Source organism: Ascaphus truei, chromosome 5, assembly GCF_040206685.1.
Source record: "Ascaphus truei isolate aAscTru1 chromosome 5, aAscTru1.hap1, whole genome shotgun sequence".
Lineage (NCBI taxonomy): Eukaryota > Metazoa > Chordata > Amphibia > Anura > Ascaphidae > Ascaphus > Ascaphus truei.
The window spans coordinates 289,123,514-289,139,908 of record NC_134487.1 but is presented as its reverse complement, the minus strand read 5'-3'; the positions used below and the strand labels follow the sequence as shown (position 1 = coordinate 289,139,908).

Here is a 16,395-nt window from a genome sequence, read left to right as displayed (position 1 = left end):
CAGGCGGGATTGCTGCGTCAGGGAGATAAATCCAACATTAAATATTTTTTTTAGTATTATAGTTTATTTGTAAAAGTGTTTCTTTGAGGTGTTTCCCGCTTGTGGCGCTTTGTCAGCGCCACAAGCGGGAAATGTGTCAGAGTTACCCACATGCCACCCTCCATGCTGTCACCCATCTAATAAATTGTTTTTAATTCAAAGTTTTTGTGCATAACCTCATCTTTGGTCTGCAGTGCTCTGCTTTTTTTTCCCCACACCTCTGGATCTACTTCCTCCTATCTCTGCAGTTGAGAATTCGTTTTTGTTGGGTACGTAACCGCCGCAGTCATGCAATATTACTATTGTGGAACAGCCTTCAATGGTGTGAGGTTGGCGATTGTGATGGGTTTTCTGGCTAAAACTACAACACTGCTTCAAACTGTTAGTAGAATCTCGATCCAAGATGCTGCTCTCATGGGTTATGAATCTGGGGATGGCACGACCCAACTTTCCTTTCTGGTTTCTCGGCCGAACATGTCTCTCCCACCCCCACTGCATGGTACAGCACTTGTCTCTCCAGCTAATCCACGCTCTTCTTCCCTCTTCCCAGACAGAAGAGGCTAACCATTGTCATGTCATGTCTTCATGTGATACCAAATGCCCAGGAGGACCAAAGCCGAAGAAAGACAGGAACAAGTTGGCATACACCGTGACCGACGTACCTCCCTGGTACCTCTGTATCTTCCTGGGTATTCAGGTATGATGGGGATGGGACCAAGAGGAGAGAGAGAGAGCAATCCCTAGGTTCGGTACAAAAGCTCCCAGAGTTCAGGTAGATAAATGGGTAGAATGTAGCACTTAACTTTTAATATATAGTGCAAATAAACTAAAGTAGGCCGTCTGTAAACAGGGTGCTCTTGAAATGCTGATGGGAGATAACACAGAAATAAAATGGCAGACTGATCACTGAAATGTGTTCTATAATGCTATATATTTATTTATAAAATATTTTACCAGGAAGTAATACATTGAGAGTTACCTCTCGTTTTCAAGTATGTCCTGAGCACAGAGTAAAACAAATAATACATGGTTACAAGTACAGTTACATAAATGAACAGGGTATACATTATATACAAGACATTGCGTGCACAGTTAAAGAAAATATATATTATGAGCGTATGAAACAGTTACAGACCAGATTAAAGTGTGAGACAGCCTTAGATTTGAAAGAACTTAAGCTGGTGGTGGATATGAGAGTCTCTGGTAGGTTGTTCCAGTTTTGGGGTGCACGGAAGGAGAAGGAGGAACGTCCGGATATTTTGTTGAGCCTTGGGACCATGAATAGTCTTTTGGAGTCTGATCTCAGGTGATAAGTGCTGCAAGTGGTAGGGGTGAGGAGCTTGTTCAGGTAGCTGGGTAGCTTGCTCATGAAGAATTTAAAGGCAAGACAGGAAAGGTGAACTTTGCGCCTAGACTCTAGTGATGACCAATCTAGTTCTTTGAGCATTTCGCAGTGATGTGTGTTGTAGTTGCATTGGAGAACAAAGCGACAAATTGAATTGTAGAGGGTGTCAAGTTTGCTAAGGTGGGTTTGAGGAGCCGAGCCATATACTATGTCTCCATAGTCAATAATTGGCATTAGCATCTGCTGTGCAATACGCTTTCTGACCAGGAGACTTAGGGAGGATTTGTTCCTGTAAAGTACCCCTAGTTTGGCATAGGTCTTGGTTGTCAGGGTATCAATGTGCATCCCGAATGTTAAGTGGGAGTCAAACCATAAGCCCGGGTATTTAAAACTAGTGACAGGTGTTAGGGTGGTTTTAGCGTTGGTTCTAATCAGGAGCTCAGTCACTGGAAGCTTTACAAATTTAGTCTTGGACCCAAATACCATTGTTACAGTCTTGTCAGTGTTTAAAAACAGTTTGTTTTGGGAAATCCAGTTTTCGAGTTTCAAAAAGTCAGACTGAAGTATGTGTTGAAGGTCAGAGAGGCTATGGCTGTGTGCACATAGGATTGTGTCATCTGCATACATGTGTATTGAGGCTTCCTTACAAGCTGTGGGAAGATCATTAATAAACACTGAGAAGAGTAGGGGCCCCAGAACAGAGCCTTGCGGGACACCACAGGTGATATCCAGGGGGTTGGAGTTAGAGCCTGAGATGGACACATGTTGGGATCTTCCTGATAGGTAAGACTGAAACCAATTTAAAGCATGTTTCCCTATTCCAGAGCTCTGGAGTTTGTTAAGCAGGATAACATGATCAACTGTGTCAAAAGCCTTTGCAAAATCTAGGAATACTGCACCAGTGAGTTGTCCCCGTTCCATTCCACACTTGATTTCATTGCAAACTTTTAGCAGGGTAGTTACGGTGGAGTGTTTGGGACGAAACCCAGACTGGAATTGGCTAGGGAAATTTGTCTTGGTGTAGAAATCGCTTAATTGGGAGTGGACACATTTTCCATGACTTTGGATAGAATTGGGAGAAGTGAGATTGGCCTGTAGTTTGAGACAGTGTTTTTGTCCCCACTTTTGAAGATTGGGACAACTCTGGCAGTTTTCCAGGTCTTAGGGATATGGCCTGCAGACAGGATAGAGTTGACTATGGACGCAATTGGTTTGGCAATGGCTGGGACACCAAGTCGTAGGAACCTAGATTGTAGTAAGTCGGGTCCACATTGGCTGCTTGGTTTTAGTTTGAGGAGCGCTTGTGTAATCTCCTCTTCAGATACTCGGCTAAATTGAAAATTGTGGGCAGTGTTGGGAGGGGGTGGGACTGTAGGGATACTCCCAGGATGAGATTCATGTTTGGGGTTTGTGCTGCGTTTCGCTAATAAGTTAGTGGCACACCCCACAAAGTAATCATTGAATGCATTTGCAATGTCAGTGGGGTTTGTCAGAGTAATATCCCCCTTAGTGATATTACTTGGTTGTTGATGGTTAGGAAGCTGGAATATATTGTTGATAACCTTCCAGAAGTTAGCTGGGTTTGATGTATTTTGGTGGAGATTGTCAGAGTAATACTGTGCTTTTGCATGCCTTGTTTGCCTTGTGCACATGTTCCGCATGCATCTGTAGTGATTGAGATCCTTGGTAGTGCCAGTTACTTTGTAGCTTTTCCACAAGGCATCCCTGAACTGGTAGAGTGCTATAAGGTCAGGTGTAACCCATGGAAGGTGGGCCCCCCGTACCCTTATTTTGCGTAGTGGAGCATGGGTATCGCAGAGTTTTAAGAACTCGGATTGGAAATAGTCGAGCGCAGAATCGGGGTCGGGAATTAAATCGATTCTGTGCCATGGGCAGTTGGTAAGGTCATCCAGAAACTGTTGTGGGTTAAAGTTTTTAAATGTTCTAGTGAGGAGAACTTTAGGGCTTGAATGGGGCGGTTTCATTTTCCTTACACAGTACACTATTGCATGGTCACTGAAAATATCAGGAAGGATGCCAGAGGATTGGATTCTTCTGGGGTTTGAGGAGAGAATCCAGTCTAGCAAGGAATGGTTATGCAATTTCAGGTTTATCCGTGTAGGTTGGGAAATGAGTTGTGATAGGTTAAGTGACTTGAGTTGTATCTGGATTTTGTGGTTTTTAGGCTCAAGCCAATTGAAGTTGAAATCCCCAAGAACTAGCAGCTCCCTCTTCTCATTCAGAGAGGAAATGGAGCCAAGAAATTGGGTGATATCAGTCAAGGATTGTAGAGGGGCTTTAGGGGGGCGGTAGATGCCAGAAAGCAAGATGGGCTTAGAAAAGGGGAGGCAGATTTTGCCAACTAGAATTTCAAAAGAGGGTGGGCTTGGTGGGCAATTTAACAGTGTAAATTGTAATGTGTCTGCAATATAAAATAACACCCCTCCTCCTCTCTTTGACCTATCTCTCCTAAAAATGGAGTATCCCTGAATGGCAATATTTGCATCAGGGGTTTTAGGGGATAGCCATGTTTCTGTAAGAACGATGGCTTTGGGTTTATGCATAAGGCACCATGCCCTTAGTTCGTCCAGTTTGGGCAGCAGGCTCCAGATGTTTATATGGGCAACAGATAGCCCTTTTTGGAATTTAAAGGTGGAATTCTCAGGGGCATGGGGCAGAGCTGAAATGGGAAGACCTGGGTTAGGTTCAATATCACCTGCTAAAGAGAGTAACAGTATGAGTAGAAATTTGGGAAGTTGTTTGCAAGTTGTAAATTTGTGGTGTTTGCCATTTCAGTGAGCAGTGGTTAGTGTGCTCTTTTTTAGAGTTCTCCACCAACATTCAGTAGATAGTGCAAGGCTTCTGAGTAGTCCAGGGTGTATGGTGATGTTGGGTGTGGGCAAGGATGGAGGAGTTTGTAGTGGGTAGAGGGAGTAACATCTCCATGAGGCCAGCAGAAAGAAAAAAGTTAAAATACATAGCAGGTTCATGATGCCAGAGGTAGACAGTGCTGCAAGGAGCTGTTATGAGCAGAGTGAGTGTGAGCAGACTAAACAGCAGGTGTGTGTCTGATCCTTGTCAAATGTTTAGCTGTATTGCAATGCTAGAGTCAGGTCAGGGTTTCAGTGTATTGTGCAGTCAGTTTTGGGAGAGACTGCAGTAAATAAGTTGTAAAGGGGTGGGGGGTTGAAATAGGCAGGTTAGCAAGCTTGGGATCATAGTATGATCTGAATAGCTTACCGTTTGTTGTCTTGAGTAAAAGAGCTTGCAGTAGATCCAGTCCCCAGTCACCTCTAGTCAAACTATAGTCTAACTGTATTTATCACTTAAAAAGCTCACTTTAAATGCCTCACTGTCTAATGCCTAATGCAGTTCCTGCAAAGATACAGGGAAGGTGTTACAGGGAAGGTGTTGGTATTATACAGATATAAGCAGTCACATGACCCTCCCCCTCCCCAATAAATCAGCTATGGAATAAGTGGTGTGGCTGTTTATTTATCCCAAACCCTTTATAACTGTGTCATTGCTACATCGTTGCTTGTTGATCAAAAATAGTTGCTACCACTCTAACACCATTATTCCCCACATTTGTGTGTATTATTTGTGAGTACACAGATCTGTAATACACACACAGAAATCCTCGATAATCTCAATGTTATCTCTTATTATCAGTCTACTTTTTCTTTTGATCACGGAAGGTAAAAGGGCACTGCGCTATGCAGATAATTGACTGAGATGTGAGGTGTACTTTGAGCCTGTCGCCTGCACAGAAGTTTCATGTCTCCTATTTTCATATTAAAGATTTTTTTTTTTAAATGGACCTATTTTGATAAAAGGAGTCTGAGCCCAATACTTCAAATAGTATCCAACTGTAAAACAAATACATATTGATCTAACCAGACGCCAAAAATAATTAATTATTGCACAAAGCTGACGGGGTGAGCAGCATCATATTCAGAATTTGTCACCACCATGGATTCTTGTCCCAGGAGCTTATATTCTAATGTCAAAAGCACATGTATCAATTGGTGCAAATGTACTGAAGAATGTCTCACTGGAAGCAATGGGAATTTTTTTTCTTTGATACATCTGGCGCCCGATATCCACCACATGTGCCTTGCTACAGTACATAGATCCCTAAATGACAGAGTATACAAGACAGGTGATACAGTCATTCTGTAGGGAGAAGGAGAGGCTCAGTGAGTAAAGACACAGTTGACTGGCACTGAATTTGAAGCAGGGGAATTCCCGGCGTCGGCTCCTTGTGACCTTGGGCAAGTCACTTTATCTCCCTGTGCCTCAGGCACCAAAAACATAGATTGTAAGCTCCACGGGGCAGGGACTGTGTCTGCAAAATGTCTCTTTAAAGTGCTATGTAAAACTAGCATTGCTATACAAGAACAAACAATTATAATAATTATTATTATGCCCAACTCTCTATTTAACAAAGGGAGATTCAGTTTTTTTTTTGTTTTTTTACCAGAATAGTAATCGTGAGTCCCATTGTAAAGGTTTGGATGCCATTTCGAATTCTCTAAATGAGAGAACATTGGGAACTGAACTGGGTTGGAGAGGGGGGGCGGGGGTTGTGCGGGTGGGATGTCTAGCTCTGGAGGACTCATTCCCCCCCGAGTTCCAATGCTGTATGTTTCCAGCTGACCCCTCCGCACCCCCGGTTACAATCATGTTAGAGAATAAATATACATTTTTGGGGTGAGTTTGTGCTTTAACGAGCAATGGCTACATAGTCGTTATAATGAGAACATTATTTTGGATGCAGTCGCTGTCCTGAGTGCAAAGCTGCCCTTATAGTAATGGTGATGGTGACGGCACGCAGCGCCAAAAAAAGTACATGTAGTCCATCGTGGATGGCCATAGTGGGCAGACCGCGACGGCGCTGCATAGCGACAGAGAGACCAAAACGCTGTAGTCAATGGATTTTGTGATGCACAGCGACGGCCGCATCACGTGACTGGGAGGCAAGCCAATCACATCTCCATCTTGCCTTTTGTGCCTTCCCCCTTGCTGACGTCACCGCCCCGAGCCGCCAGCGAAATCGCACTGCTCGAGTGTAACTTTCACTATAGTGTCGGCGGCGTGTGATGTCAGCGGTTGCGAGCACGTCGCCGTCGCCATTACTATAAACGCAGCCTTACACCTGTCCGAGTGAAGCAAGAAGGTGTCTGAGTGGGGCTGCCAGGTGTCCAGTATTGAACCGGACTGTCCTGTATGTGGACACTGTCCAGTAAATCATTAGAGGTAATGCTGGACATGTATATGTCCAGTATTACCTCTTTGGACATAGTGATCTGACTGGCTTGGGGGGCCATGGGATTTCCATTAGCGGGGAGAGAGCAGGGCAGTTGCTAGGGAGCTGGACAGCTTCCTCTATCCTGATTGGCTGCTGCTAGGTAATGCAGCCAATGAGGAGGAGGTGTCAGGAGCCTGGGTGGGACCAAGGAGAGGAGGAAACAGCATGGAGTGATGAGAGGGGTGGGGTGTTTCTGTCTCGAGCATGTCGCACCTTTCACCATTGTGTTCAGTATTTTTGGAGAATCCGCCTGGCACCCCTATGTCTGAGCACGGGTTCACCGCCTATTAAGCATAAGCAACATGGACTTACTGCACTCTCTCTGTATTCTGCAGCACTATCTGACTGCTCTGGGTGGGCTTGTTGCCATCCCTTTGATCCTGTCTAAAGAACTCTGCCTGACCCACGATCCCCTCACTCAAAGCCACCTGATCAGCACCATCTTCTTTGTCTCTGGGATCTGCACGCTCCTCCAGGTTCTGTTTGGCGTCAGGTAAGCTCACAACTGTCCAATGGACCAGGTCCAACTGCACAGTCACTGGAGGACTGTGAAGGATGATAGAAAAGTATTAAGGAACCCAATGACGTAGTTACATTGTTATACATTTATTGCCTGTTTTACAAGATTTATATTTTTAGATTGTAAGCTCTTCTGAACATAAATTGCTTTTCCTGTTATGTGCTTGTGTTTGATGCACTTATTGTATTTTAATTCCCTGTATTTGTATCTGTTTTACCAAGTGCTACGTACATTGTTCATGCAACAGAAATAAAAATATACATCCTTATAGTACATACAGGCATACCCCGGTTTAAGGACACTCACTTTAAGTACACTCGCGAGTAAGTACATATCGCCCAATAGGCAAACGGCAGCTCACGCATGCGCCTGTGATCACGTCCTGAATAGCAATACCGGCTCCCTACCTGTACCGAAGCTGTGCGCAAGCGGGGAGACTATAGAGCCTGTTACAAATGCGTTATTTACATCAGTTATGCACGTATATGATGATTGCAGTACAGTACATGCATCGATAAGTGGGGAAAAGGAAGTGCTTCACTTTAAGTACATTTTCGCTTTACATACATGCTCCGGTCCCATTGCGTACGTTAATGCAGGGTATGCCTGTACTACTCCCAAATCAGTGAGAGTGTGTGTGTCTGTAGTTCCCTTTGGCCCTAGAAGGGACGCCCCATTTGAAGTAAACATTGCTGATAAATTATATAATGTTTTACTCTATCCAGGTCAGACACGTGGTCTCACTTCTCTGGGGATGTACTGTATCAGGGCTTGGAATGAGGAAGGGGAAACATTTTAACAGGAATAAGTAATCCATCTGATTATCTATTCAAGTTCATGGAATCCTGAATGTATCTCGCAAGAAAAACAATGCTATTTATTAACCCTATTCAGGAGGCAAAAACATATAGCATCACACACACATACACACACACACGCACGCACGCACACACACACACAAACACACTCATTTAATTAAAGGTGCAATCCCTCTTAGTTTACACGGAACAGAACTTTGTCAACAACGTCACAATGTCATCAATTTCCTTAAAGAAATGTACATTTGGAAATTAAGACAGAGTTCATTTTCAGCGGGGGGCCTTAAATGGGTGCACTTGCTAATCAAGTATTTAACTTCACTTTGCTCACCCTGGACCTATTGGAGGTCAATGAAGGTGAGCATGGAGGAGAGGGGGCTTGCTGGTGCGAACTCCATATGACACATCGTGATATCAAACAGAAGGCAATAAATTCCCTCATCTTATTATGATCTATCTATCTATCTGATTTTATTCTGCTCTCCTGCTCGCTCGGCGGATGCCTGAACTTTCACCCGTTTCCTGCGTAAGGATCGCACAGTATCCGTTCAGAACCATGATCTCGGTTCTGTTACCGTCACAAGAAGATGCAAATAAAGTTTTGCTTTTGCAGGTTGCCAATTCTACAAGGGGGAACCTTCGCATTCCTGACCCCAACCCTGGCCATGCTGTCCCTGCCGAAGTGGAAATGTCCCGAGTGGACGCAGAATGCCAGCCTGGTGAATTCCACATCCCCCCTGTTTGTGGAAGTCTGGCAGTCACGGATAAGGGAGGTAAGGTGTAAAAATAATGATTAGTACCAGGGCATCGTGGTGAAAATGTGACTGTACCAGGCAGGGGACACAGATTACAGGGTACAAATGGGGGAATTTTAATGGGAAAAAGTCTGATTTTTAAAGACCTGGGGCTATATTTATGTCTACAGCCAACTACAAAAGTGTGACCCAAAAGTACATGTCTTTTGCAGATGCCCTAAAATAATAACTTTCTGCCATTCGGTGCCTTATCTACACTGTTATTTGAATGTTTGTTTCACAATTTTGGTTATGCTTTAAGTATGTTTTGGCAGTGTGCAAATATGTACAAATCAGTATAGCATTAAAATAATTTAGGTTACTTAACAACAAAGCGGTTTGGCATTGTGGAGCATCTATTAAAGACAAAAAAAAAATATGTTTCGGTACAGATGGCTTTTACAAAGCATATATTAATAATATATTTTTTTATTTACAAACCCAAAGGAACACTACTTCTGTTTTCACACTTATCACTTCAGTCTTTTCCTTTTTAGTATTAAGTGTGAACATTGCTAGAGGTTCCAGCTAACATCAAATTAGTGGAATTGCATCAACTCAACAAATGTATTCAGCATCAAGAGCTTGGTCTTCTCTTCTTTATCAAAAGCTATACATTAGTAAGATGTCCCAGAATATATCAAGAGCATTACATTTAAAGGCTCTCTCTCCCTTTGCATTCTAAAGTATTACTTAAACACAATTGAAAGCAGAAGGGTCAGGCCAGCAGCGCACTGCAGAGCAGGCACCTGTAATGTGCAGTCCTGTAAAGCTGAAACGTGCTGGACAATTTGCAAACAGTCTTGTCGCAAAAGAGGTTAGGTAAAGATCATAAAAAAACTCCAAAGTATCCGGTTACTGGGAGGAACTTAAACATTTTCAATAAAAAAATATGTGTACATGTGAGCTGCCATCTACATTTAATCCATAAAAATTACTATTGTCATTCGGCCCACCAGTAAGGGTGGTAAATCTGATACGTGTAGGGACATGGCGAGGGAAGGAAGGGCCAGTCTGACTTCAACACAATCACATTGACTGCTAACATCCAGAAGTGGGGGCAGCAGATAGATGTCGCTGTAGACATTTCTTTGGTTCCATACACCATGCACACAAAAGTCATTCCGTAGAAGATCTTTGTGATCCTCTTTAAGAAAAAACGTTGTACAATGTCGCTGGTTTGTCTATAGCGCCGGTCTCTCGTACTCTCGCTTTTTAATTTTCAGGTTCAGGGAGCCATCATGGTTGCTTCCTGTTTTCAAATATTTGTAGGGTTTTCTGGTCTGATTGGCTATCTCATGAAGTTCATCGGACCTTTAACCATCGCCCCTACCATCTCCCTCATTGCGCTGCCCCTCTTCGAATCCGCTGGGCGTGACGCTGGAACCCACTGGGGTATTTCCGCCATGTAAGTGAAAGAAGCGTAACACCTATAATAAAACAGACCCGCGGTATGGTACCCATATAAGTAGACTCGGACTGGCCCACTGGGTACCCAGGGAAATCCCAGATGGGTCCAAGTTTGTTTGGCCCTCAATGCCCAGATGGACAAGTCTCCAACAATGACCAGGAGACTTTAGACATCTAGGAGAGAATGAGGAGATTGGCTGAATCTCCCATGGCAGTGTGTGTGTATGAGTGCGGATGTGTCTGTCTGTGTATGTACAGTATGAACGCATCTGTAAGTGAATGTATGAGTATCTAGAAGTGCACGTATGTACCAGCGAATCCATGTATAAGCCTATAATGTGTCCACGAGTCAAACCTCTTTTGGTTATTATTGTGGGCCCCTACAATCTACTTACTAGAGATGTGCAAAACTGTCGGCCAAGGTCTCAACACCAGCCCAAACCAGCGGTTCACCGAGCATCAAGTGAGTGAGCGCGGCAATTGTGCTTAATGTGCTAATTTGCCAGATTGTAGTGTACAAAGGTTGCCCACCCTCTGATATTCATTTTATTAATCCCTTTGCCACGCATTGCAGAGCAATGTATTACTGGCCATTCTGGCAGAGAAGTGGTTAACCCAGAGTTTCTCAACTCCAGTCCTCAAGACCCCCCCCCCAACAGGACAGATTTTCAAGATATCCCTGCTTCAGCACAGGTGGCTCAATTGGTCCCTGCTTCAGCACAGATGGCTCAATCAGAGGCTCAGTCAAAGACTGAGCCTCTGATTGAGCCACCTGTGCTGAAGCAGGGGACCAATTGAGCCACCTGTGCTGAAGCAGGGATATCCTTAAAACCTGCCCTGTTGGTGGCCATTGAGGACTGGAGTTGAGAACCTCTGGGTAAGTACCGTCCTTTTCCTCTTTTTTTTAATGTGTTTGCATCTTTTGATGACTTGTCCGTAAAAGTCCCCTTTGCTTCTTTCAGGACAACCTTCTTCATAGTTTTGTTTTCTCAGTATCTGAGAAACGTTCCCCTGCCGATCCCAGCGTACAACAGATCCAAGAAGTGGCATTTCTCAAAGGTGTACCTCTTCCAGATCTTCCCGGTGAGTATCTGACTGCTACTCACAGGAATGTGGAAAGCACCCCCATGGCGTTTACAGCTATTAAAGTACCAGGATTCAAATGAGTGGCTCCAAAAAATGACATTTTAATAGATAAATTCTGATTTTAAAGAGTCAGACTCTATCAGAGTCAAGGACCATATTTACTAAACGGTGCTAAGCCGTAAGGTGCATTATTAGCCATTCACTGGAACAGGCCGTATGCCGTGTTTTGTGAGCACTAATTTACAAGCACACAATAAAAGGTAATGGTGAATTGTGGATATTAATGATGGGTAGCCCCAGTAGTATAATATAGTCCAGAAATAGGACATAAATATCAGAGAATATAAATGTATGTATTGTATAATTGTATTTATAAAGCGCTTTACAACACTACAATAGAAAGTAAATAATGTACAGTACAAACAATGTGAATAAGTGCAACAGGTAAATGGAGAATCAGAATGGAGTAGTTTCTTTGAGAGTTGGCAATATGGAGGTTATTAGCTACCTTGGTGAGTCCGGTTTCTGTATATTATGCGGTGTGGATAGGGTGACCAGACGTCCCATTTGTTTTGTCTTTGTCCCAGGACATGACTTCATGTTGTAGATGTCTCAGTTTCTTCGCGCATGTGCGGCCCATACATGCGCAAGCGCCAACTGCTTTGTGCCGGCAAAAATATGGTCACCCTATGTGTGAAAGCCTGATTGGAGAGGGTCAAGTAGGTTATGGTAGTTGAGAAAGTGAAGTGCATGTACAGAGGCAATACGTTCCAGAAGTTTAGAGGGAGACAGGGCGATAGTTAGAAGGGGCGGTAGGGTGTAGGGAGACATTCTTAAGAATAGGTCGCTGTGACAGGGTGAAGTCAACCCCTATCAGTTATGCCTGGGAGACATATGTCTGAGTGCTTCATCCAGCACTCATAAGGGTTAACTCAGGTGGAAGCTAGATAATCAGGATGTAAGCTGACACCTGATAAGCAGCAAGGTATAAGATGATATTGTTACTGGCAGTAGCTGCCTTAGACCAGAGCACATGGCTATATGTGCTGCTAGCCAGACATATACATCAAGCTAACTTCTGCAACCAAAGTAAGACTTGTTAATTTGTTTTTCCTGACTGCTTAAAAGACACTTACGGTTTGGTTATGGTTTAGCCAGCCAGCCTGCTAGATAGGCCTGGTGTGTTAGTCAGTCCTCCCAATGTGGAGCAGGATTTGTTTTGTTTAAAGGGACAGTGTACCCGCATGTTATGTATGCTGTGGAGAAATAAAGCCACTGAACGTTTTCATTATCCTGATACGTGTGGACTGTTCCCTGACCTCGGCTACAGGCCGTCCTGCCACAGTCGCACAATAATTTGAGATGGAAATATACCAGAACACAGAGATGAGTTAAAGATGTTTGTGAGGTCATATTGTCAATTATTAACACATTCAGAGAAGGAGCCTTGTAATATAGATTTTAATCTAGCCCTAAACACGACATCGTACGTCTCCTAAAAGGTGTATAAAGACGTGTTATCAAAATGCTTAATCCCATAATAAAAACGTTATTTCATATAGGAGAAGGAGCGGCTCAGTGAGTAAAGACACTGACTGGCACTGAGTTTGAAGCAGGGAAACCTGGTTCATTTCCCAGTGTCGGGACCTTGGGCAAGTCACTTTATCTCCCTTTGCCTCAGGCACCAAAAACATAGATTGTAAGCTCCATGGAGCAGGGACCTGTGCCTGCAAAATCTCTCTGTAAAGCGCTAGTAAAAAACTAGCAGCACTACACAAGAACATGCTATTATTATTATTATATAGCACTTTTCTCCCAACGCGACACAAAGTGCTTCACAATTACAGTACAGTGCACAGTATGCAGTACACAGGATTGCTTTTTTTTTTTTTACAGGCATATTACATTGCCTTTCACAATTATCACCCAGCATACAGTGCTTCCACTGCAGAAAGGGATTCTGGGAAATGACATGCAAATGAGCACACTGTGTCACCTTTTGCCTGAAAAACCATTGTTACATGGAGCCCATATAATGGTTTTTCAGGCAAAAGGTGACACGGTGTGCTCATTTGCATGTCATTTCCCAGAATCCCTTTCTGCAGTGGAAGCACTGTATGCTGGGTGATAATGGTGAAAGGCAGGGTTGCAGACCTGCCTAATACATTTGAATGTGCTCACAAGTGATCTTTTTATTTACTATATGCAATATGTGGAGGTTTCTTGTTGCCGTTTTCACCCACCATAACTTAAAACGTGATGGTAAACCCAACAGCCTTGAAAATTGCAAAGCCAGCAGTACAACCAACCTCACACTGATGATACCCATTAAGGTTGAAACATGTCTGTGAACGGTTTCTCTGGCTTTGCATCTGATTCCCATGCTGTGCTTTAAAGCTGTGTTAACAGCAAGCATTAGCTTATATGGGCTCCATGTAACAATGGTTTTTCAGGCAAAAGGTGACACGGTGTGCTCATTTGCATGTCATTTTCCAGAATCCCTTGCTGCAGTGGAAGCACTGTATGCAGGGTGATAATGGTGAAAGGTAGGGTTACAGACCTGCCTAAGACATAGCAATTTAAGTCAATATATGTCCGAAGCACACATTACTGTTATCCCGAAACACGGGAAGGACAGGTTAAACTGTGAAAGCTAAATAATAAATGTGGATGTTAAAATTCTTGCAAAAATATTAGCAAACAGACAGAATATGTAAATACTAGAAGAATTATAAATATCTTGAATTATATTCAAACGGCCTATACTCCGGCCATTAACAAGGTACAATGGAAGTTTATATTCAGTTTACTAGAATGCATGGGATTTGAGGACATGTTCATGTCCACTATAGTAACCCCAACTATAGTGAAGGTGAATGTCCAAATATCAGAGACATTCAAAATCCTTAACGGTACAAGACAGGGCTGCCCACTGTCCCCACCAATTTTCGCTTTAATAGTAGAACCCCTAGCGGAAAAAATAAGGAACCATCCAAACATCACCGGCATAAAAATAGGGAATAGAGAGCATAAAATTGCCCTGTACTCAGATGATATCCTACTAATTATAACAAACCCACTCATTTCAGTGCCAAATATAATGAAGGTACTGGAATCTTATGGGAAAGCTTCCAATTTCAAGATGAACTTGTGAAAATCTGAAGCACTAAACTAGCACTGGAACAATAAAAGTTGTTAGTGGAACAATAAAAGTATTAAGTACTTGGGTACTCCCATAACTCCAAAAGTAGATGACCTATTCCAGGTCAACTACATATGTAATTGTTGAAAAATCTAGAGAATTGCATTAAGACATGTGTAACAGGGACTTCCCTGTTGGAGAGAAACTGCCTCTAAATCCAGCAGTGTGCTGGTTAATTGCACAGGCAATCAACCAGACGTCACCTGGCTGATTAGGACTGTTAGAAAAAGCCTTATTTGCGAAACAGGAAGGAGATTTCCTTAGCCCACAACTGGGCTGTCCAGAGGAAAAGATGATGTCTTGATGCACACAGAAGGACTGTATGCTGACAGCAAGACAGGGGGAATCTATACCTGGACATAGAAATTTCCATAGCACACAAGGGTGCTGACCCAGGAGAGCAGAGAGGCCTTCCCCTACAGCTACAACAATATAAACAGATAAGAGACTTTCTTGTTGGGTGTGTGTGTGTGTGTTAATTAGCTTAGCTACCCACCCAGTTAGGGAGGGCTGGCGTAAAGGTTTAGCTATTCTCCAAAGCGGAGTAGACCTTTATTTTGTTTATTTTGAATGTTTTGCCTTGTTAAAGGAACAGGCGCAATAAAGCCGGGATTTAATTTACCCCTAATGGGTCTCCATTAAATATACCTCTGCACACATCACTTACAACATGTAACAAATGTCACTTCGTGGATAGGCAGGATTAACTGCATTAAAATGCACGCACTGCCTAGATTAATGTATATATTTCAAACAATACCACTGAAACTCCCCAAGCATTATATTACAGCCCTTCAAAGCAAAATTGGTGACTTTGTATGGGAGTACAAAAAAGACAAGAACAAATATTCAGACACTACAGGGCGGACTCGGTCTGCCAAATATAAATAAGTACTACCTGGGCTGCTCAGGTCAGCTGATTGTTCGAATGGTATCACTGTTCCAAGAATAAGCTCTGGGTAGAAATTGAAAACGCATTCTGTAGGCAGATGGAGATGAGACTTCCCCCGGGGTTAGATAGAGCAGTTCGCCCCATATATTTATATGAGCGCCCTACCATCTCCAGGGATAGCAAGATTTATGAAGGAGGTGTTGAGATCAATATAACAATATACTACCTAATAATAACAATGAATGACCAATGGAGACGACACCATCGTAATTTGACAAATGTAATATAAGGATGGTGTATGTATATGAAGAATTGTACAACAAATAACTGTCAATAACAATGAAAAGTAAGAAATAAAGAATTTACAAAACAAAAACAAAAAAGATGTTGGTGAGGATGGGAACCATGGCTGAAGCGAGAGGTTTCAGGAGATGGGAAGGAATAGGGTTGAGGCTGCATGTCGTCAAGGAGAGCAATCGTCCCCTGTAACTGGAGACAAGGAGATCAAGACAGATGGAAGAGGATTAGGAATAAGGGATGTGTGAAATGGACAGGGGATTCCTTGACGAATAGCTTGCACTTTACATAATCAGCAAACTCTTGGGGTGTAATGGGAAGAGGGGAGCATGATGTGGTGGAAAGTCAAAGAATGGTCTCAAAGACAGAGAATAGGTGGCATGGGTTGGATGTATGCCTGTTTGTGACAGAAGTGAACTATCTCTGTTTGGTAAGAAAAAGAGCAGCCAGAGAGTGTGACTTCCTCGAGGCGTTCAGCGTAACGAGAGCAAGAGCGCAGAAAACACGGCTTTTGCATTTAGCCAGGGTTGTGGATGGAAGTGCCTTAAGTGTCGGTGTTATGGAGGAGCATACTGGGCAATGAAGCAAATGAGGAGGCAAGGACAGTGTTGTAAGTTGAGACAAGACAGTTTGGGTCAGAGTTGGGTTGTAGTAAAGAAAACTGTGATTTTAGGCTGGATT

At 43.1% G+C, this 16,395-nt stretch overlaps 1 protein-coding gene across 2 annotated transcripts in view; it reads left to right on the top strand.

Moving 5' to 3' along the window:
- Positions 1–16,395, top strand: part of LOC142496134 (solute carrier family 23 member 2-like) — a 44,407-nt gene that overhangs the window by 19,256 nt on the left and 8,756 nt on the right. For both annotated transcript variants that reach the window (XM_075602566.1, XM_075602567.1), the window contains exons 2-6: positions 590–736; positions 7,031–7,188; positions 8,647–8,806; positions 10,054–10,235; positions 11,200–11,320. In XM_075602566.1, the coding sequence (XP_075458681.1) occupies positions 590–736; positions 7,031–7,188; positions 8,647–8,806; positions 10,054–10,235; positions 11,200–11,320 (768 nt within the window). The remainder of the gene's footprint in view (positions 1–589; positions 737–7,030; positions 7,189–8,646; positions 8,807–10,053; positions 10,236–11,199; positions 11,321–16,395) is intronic.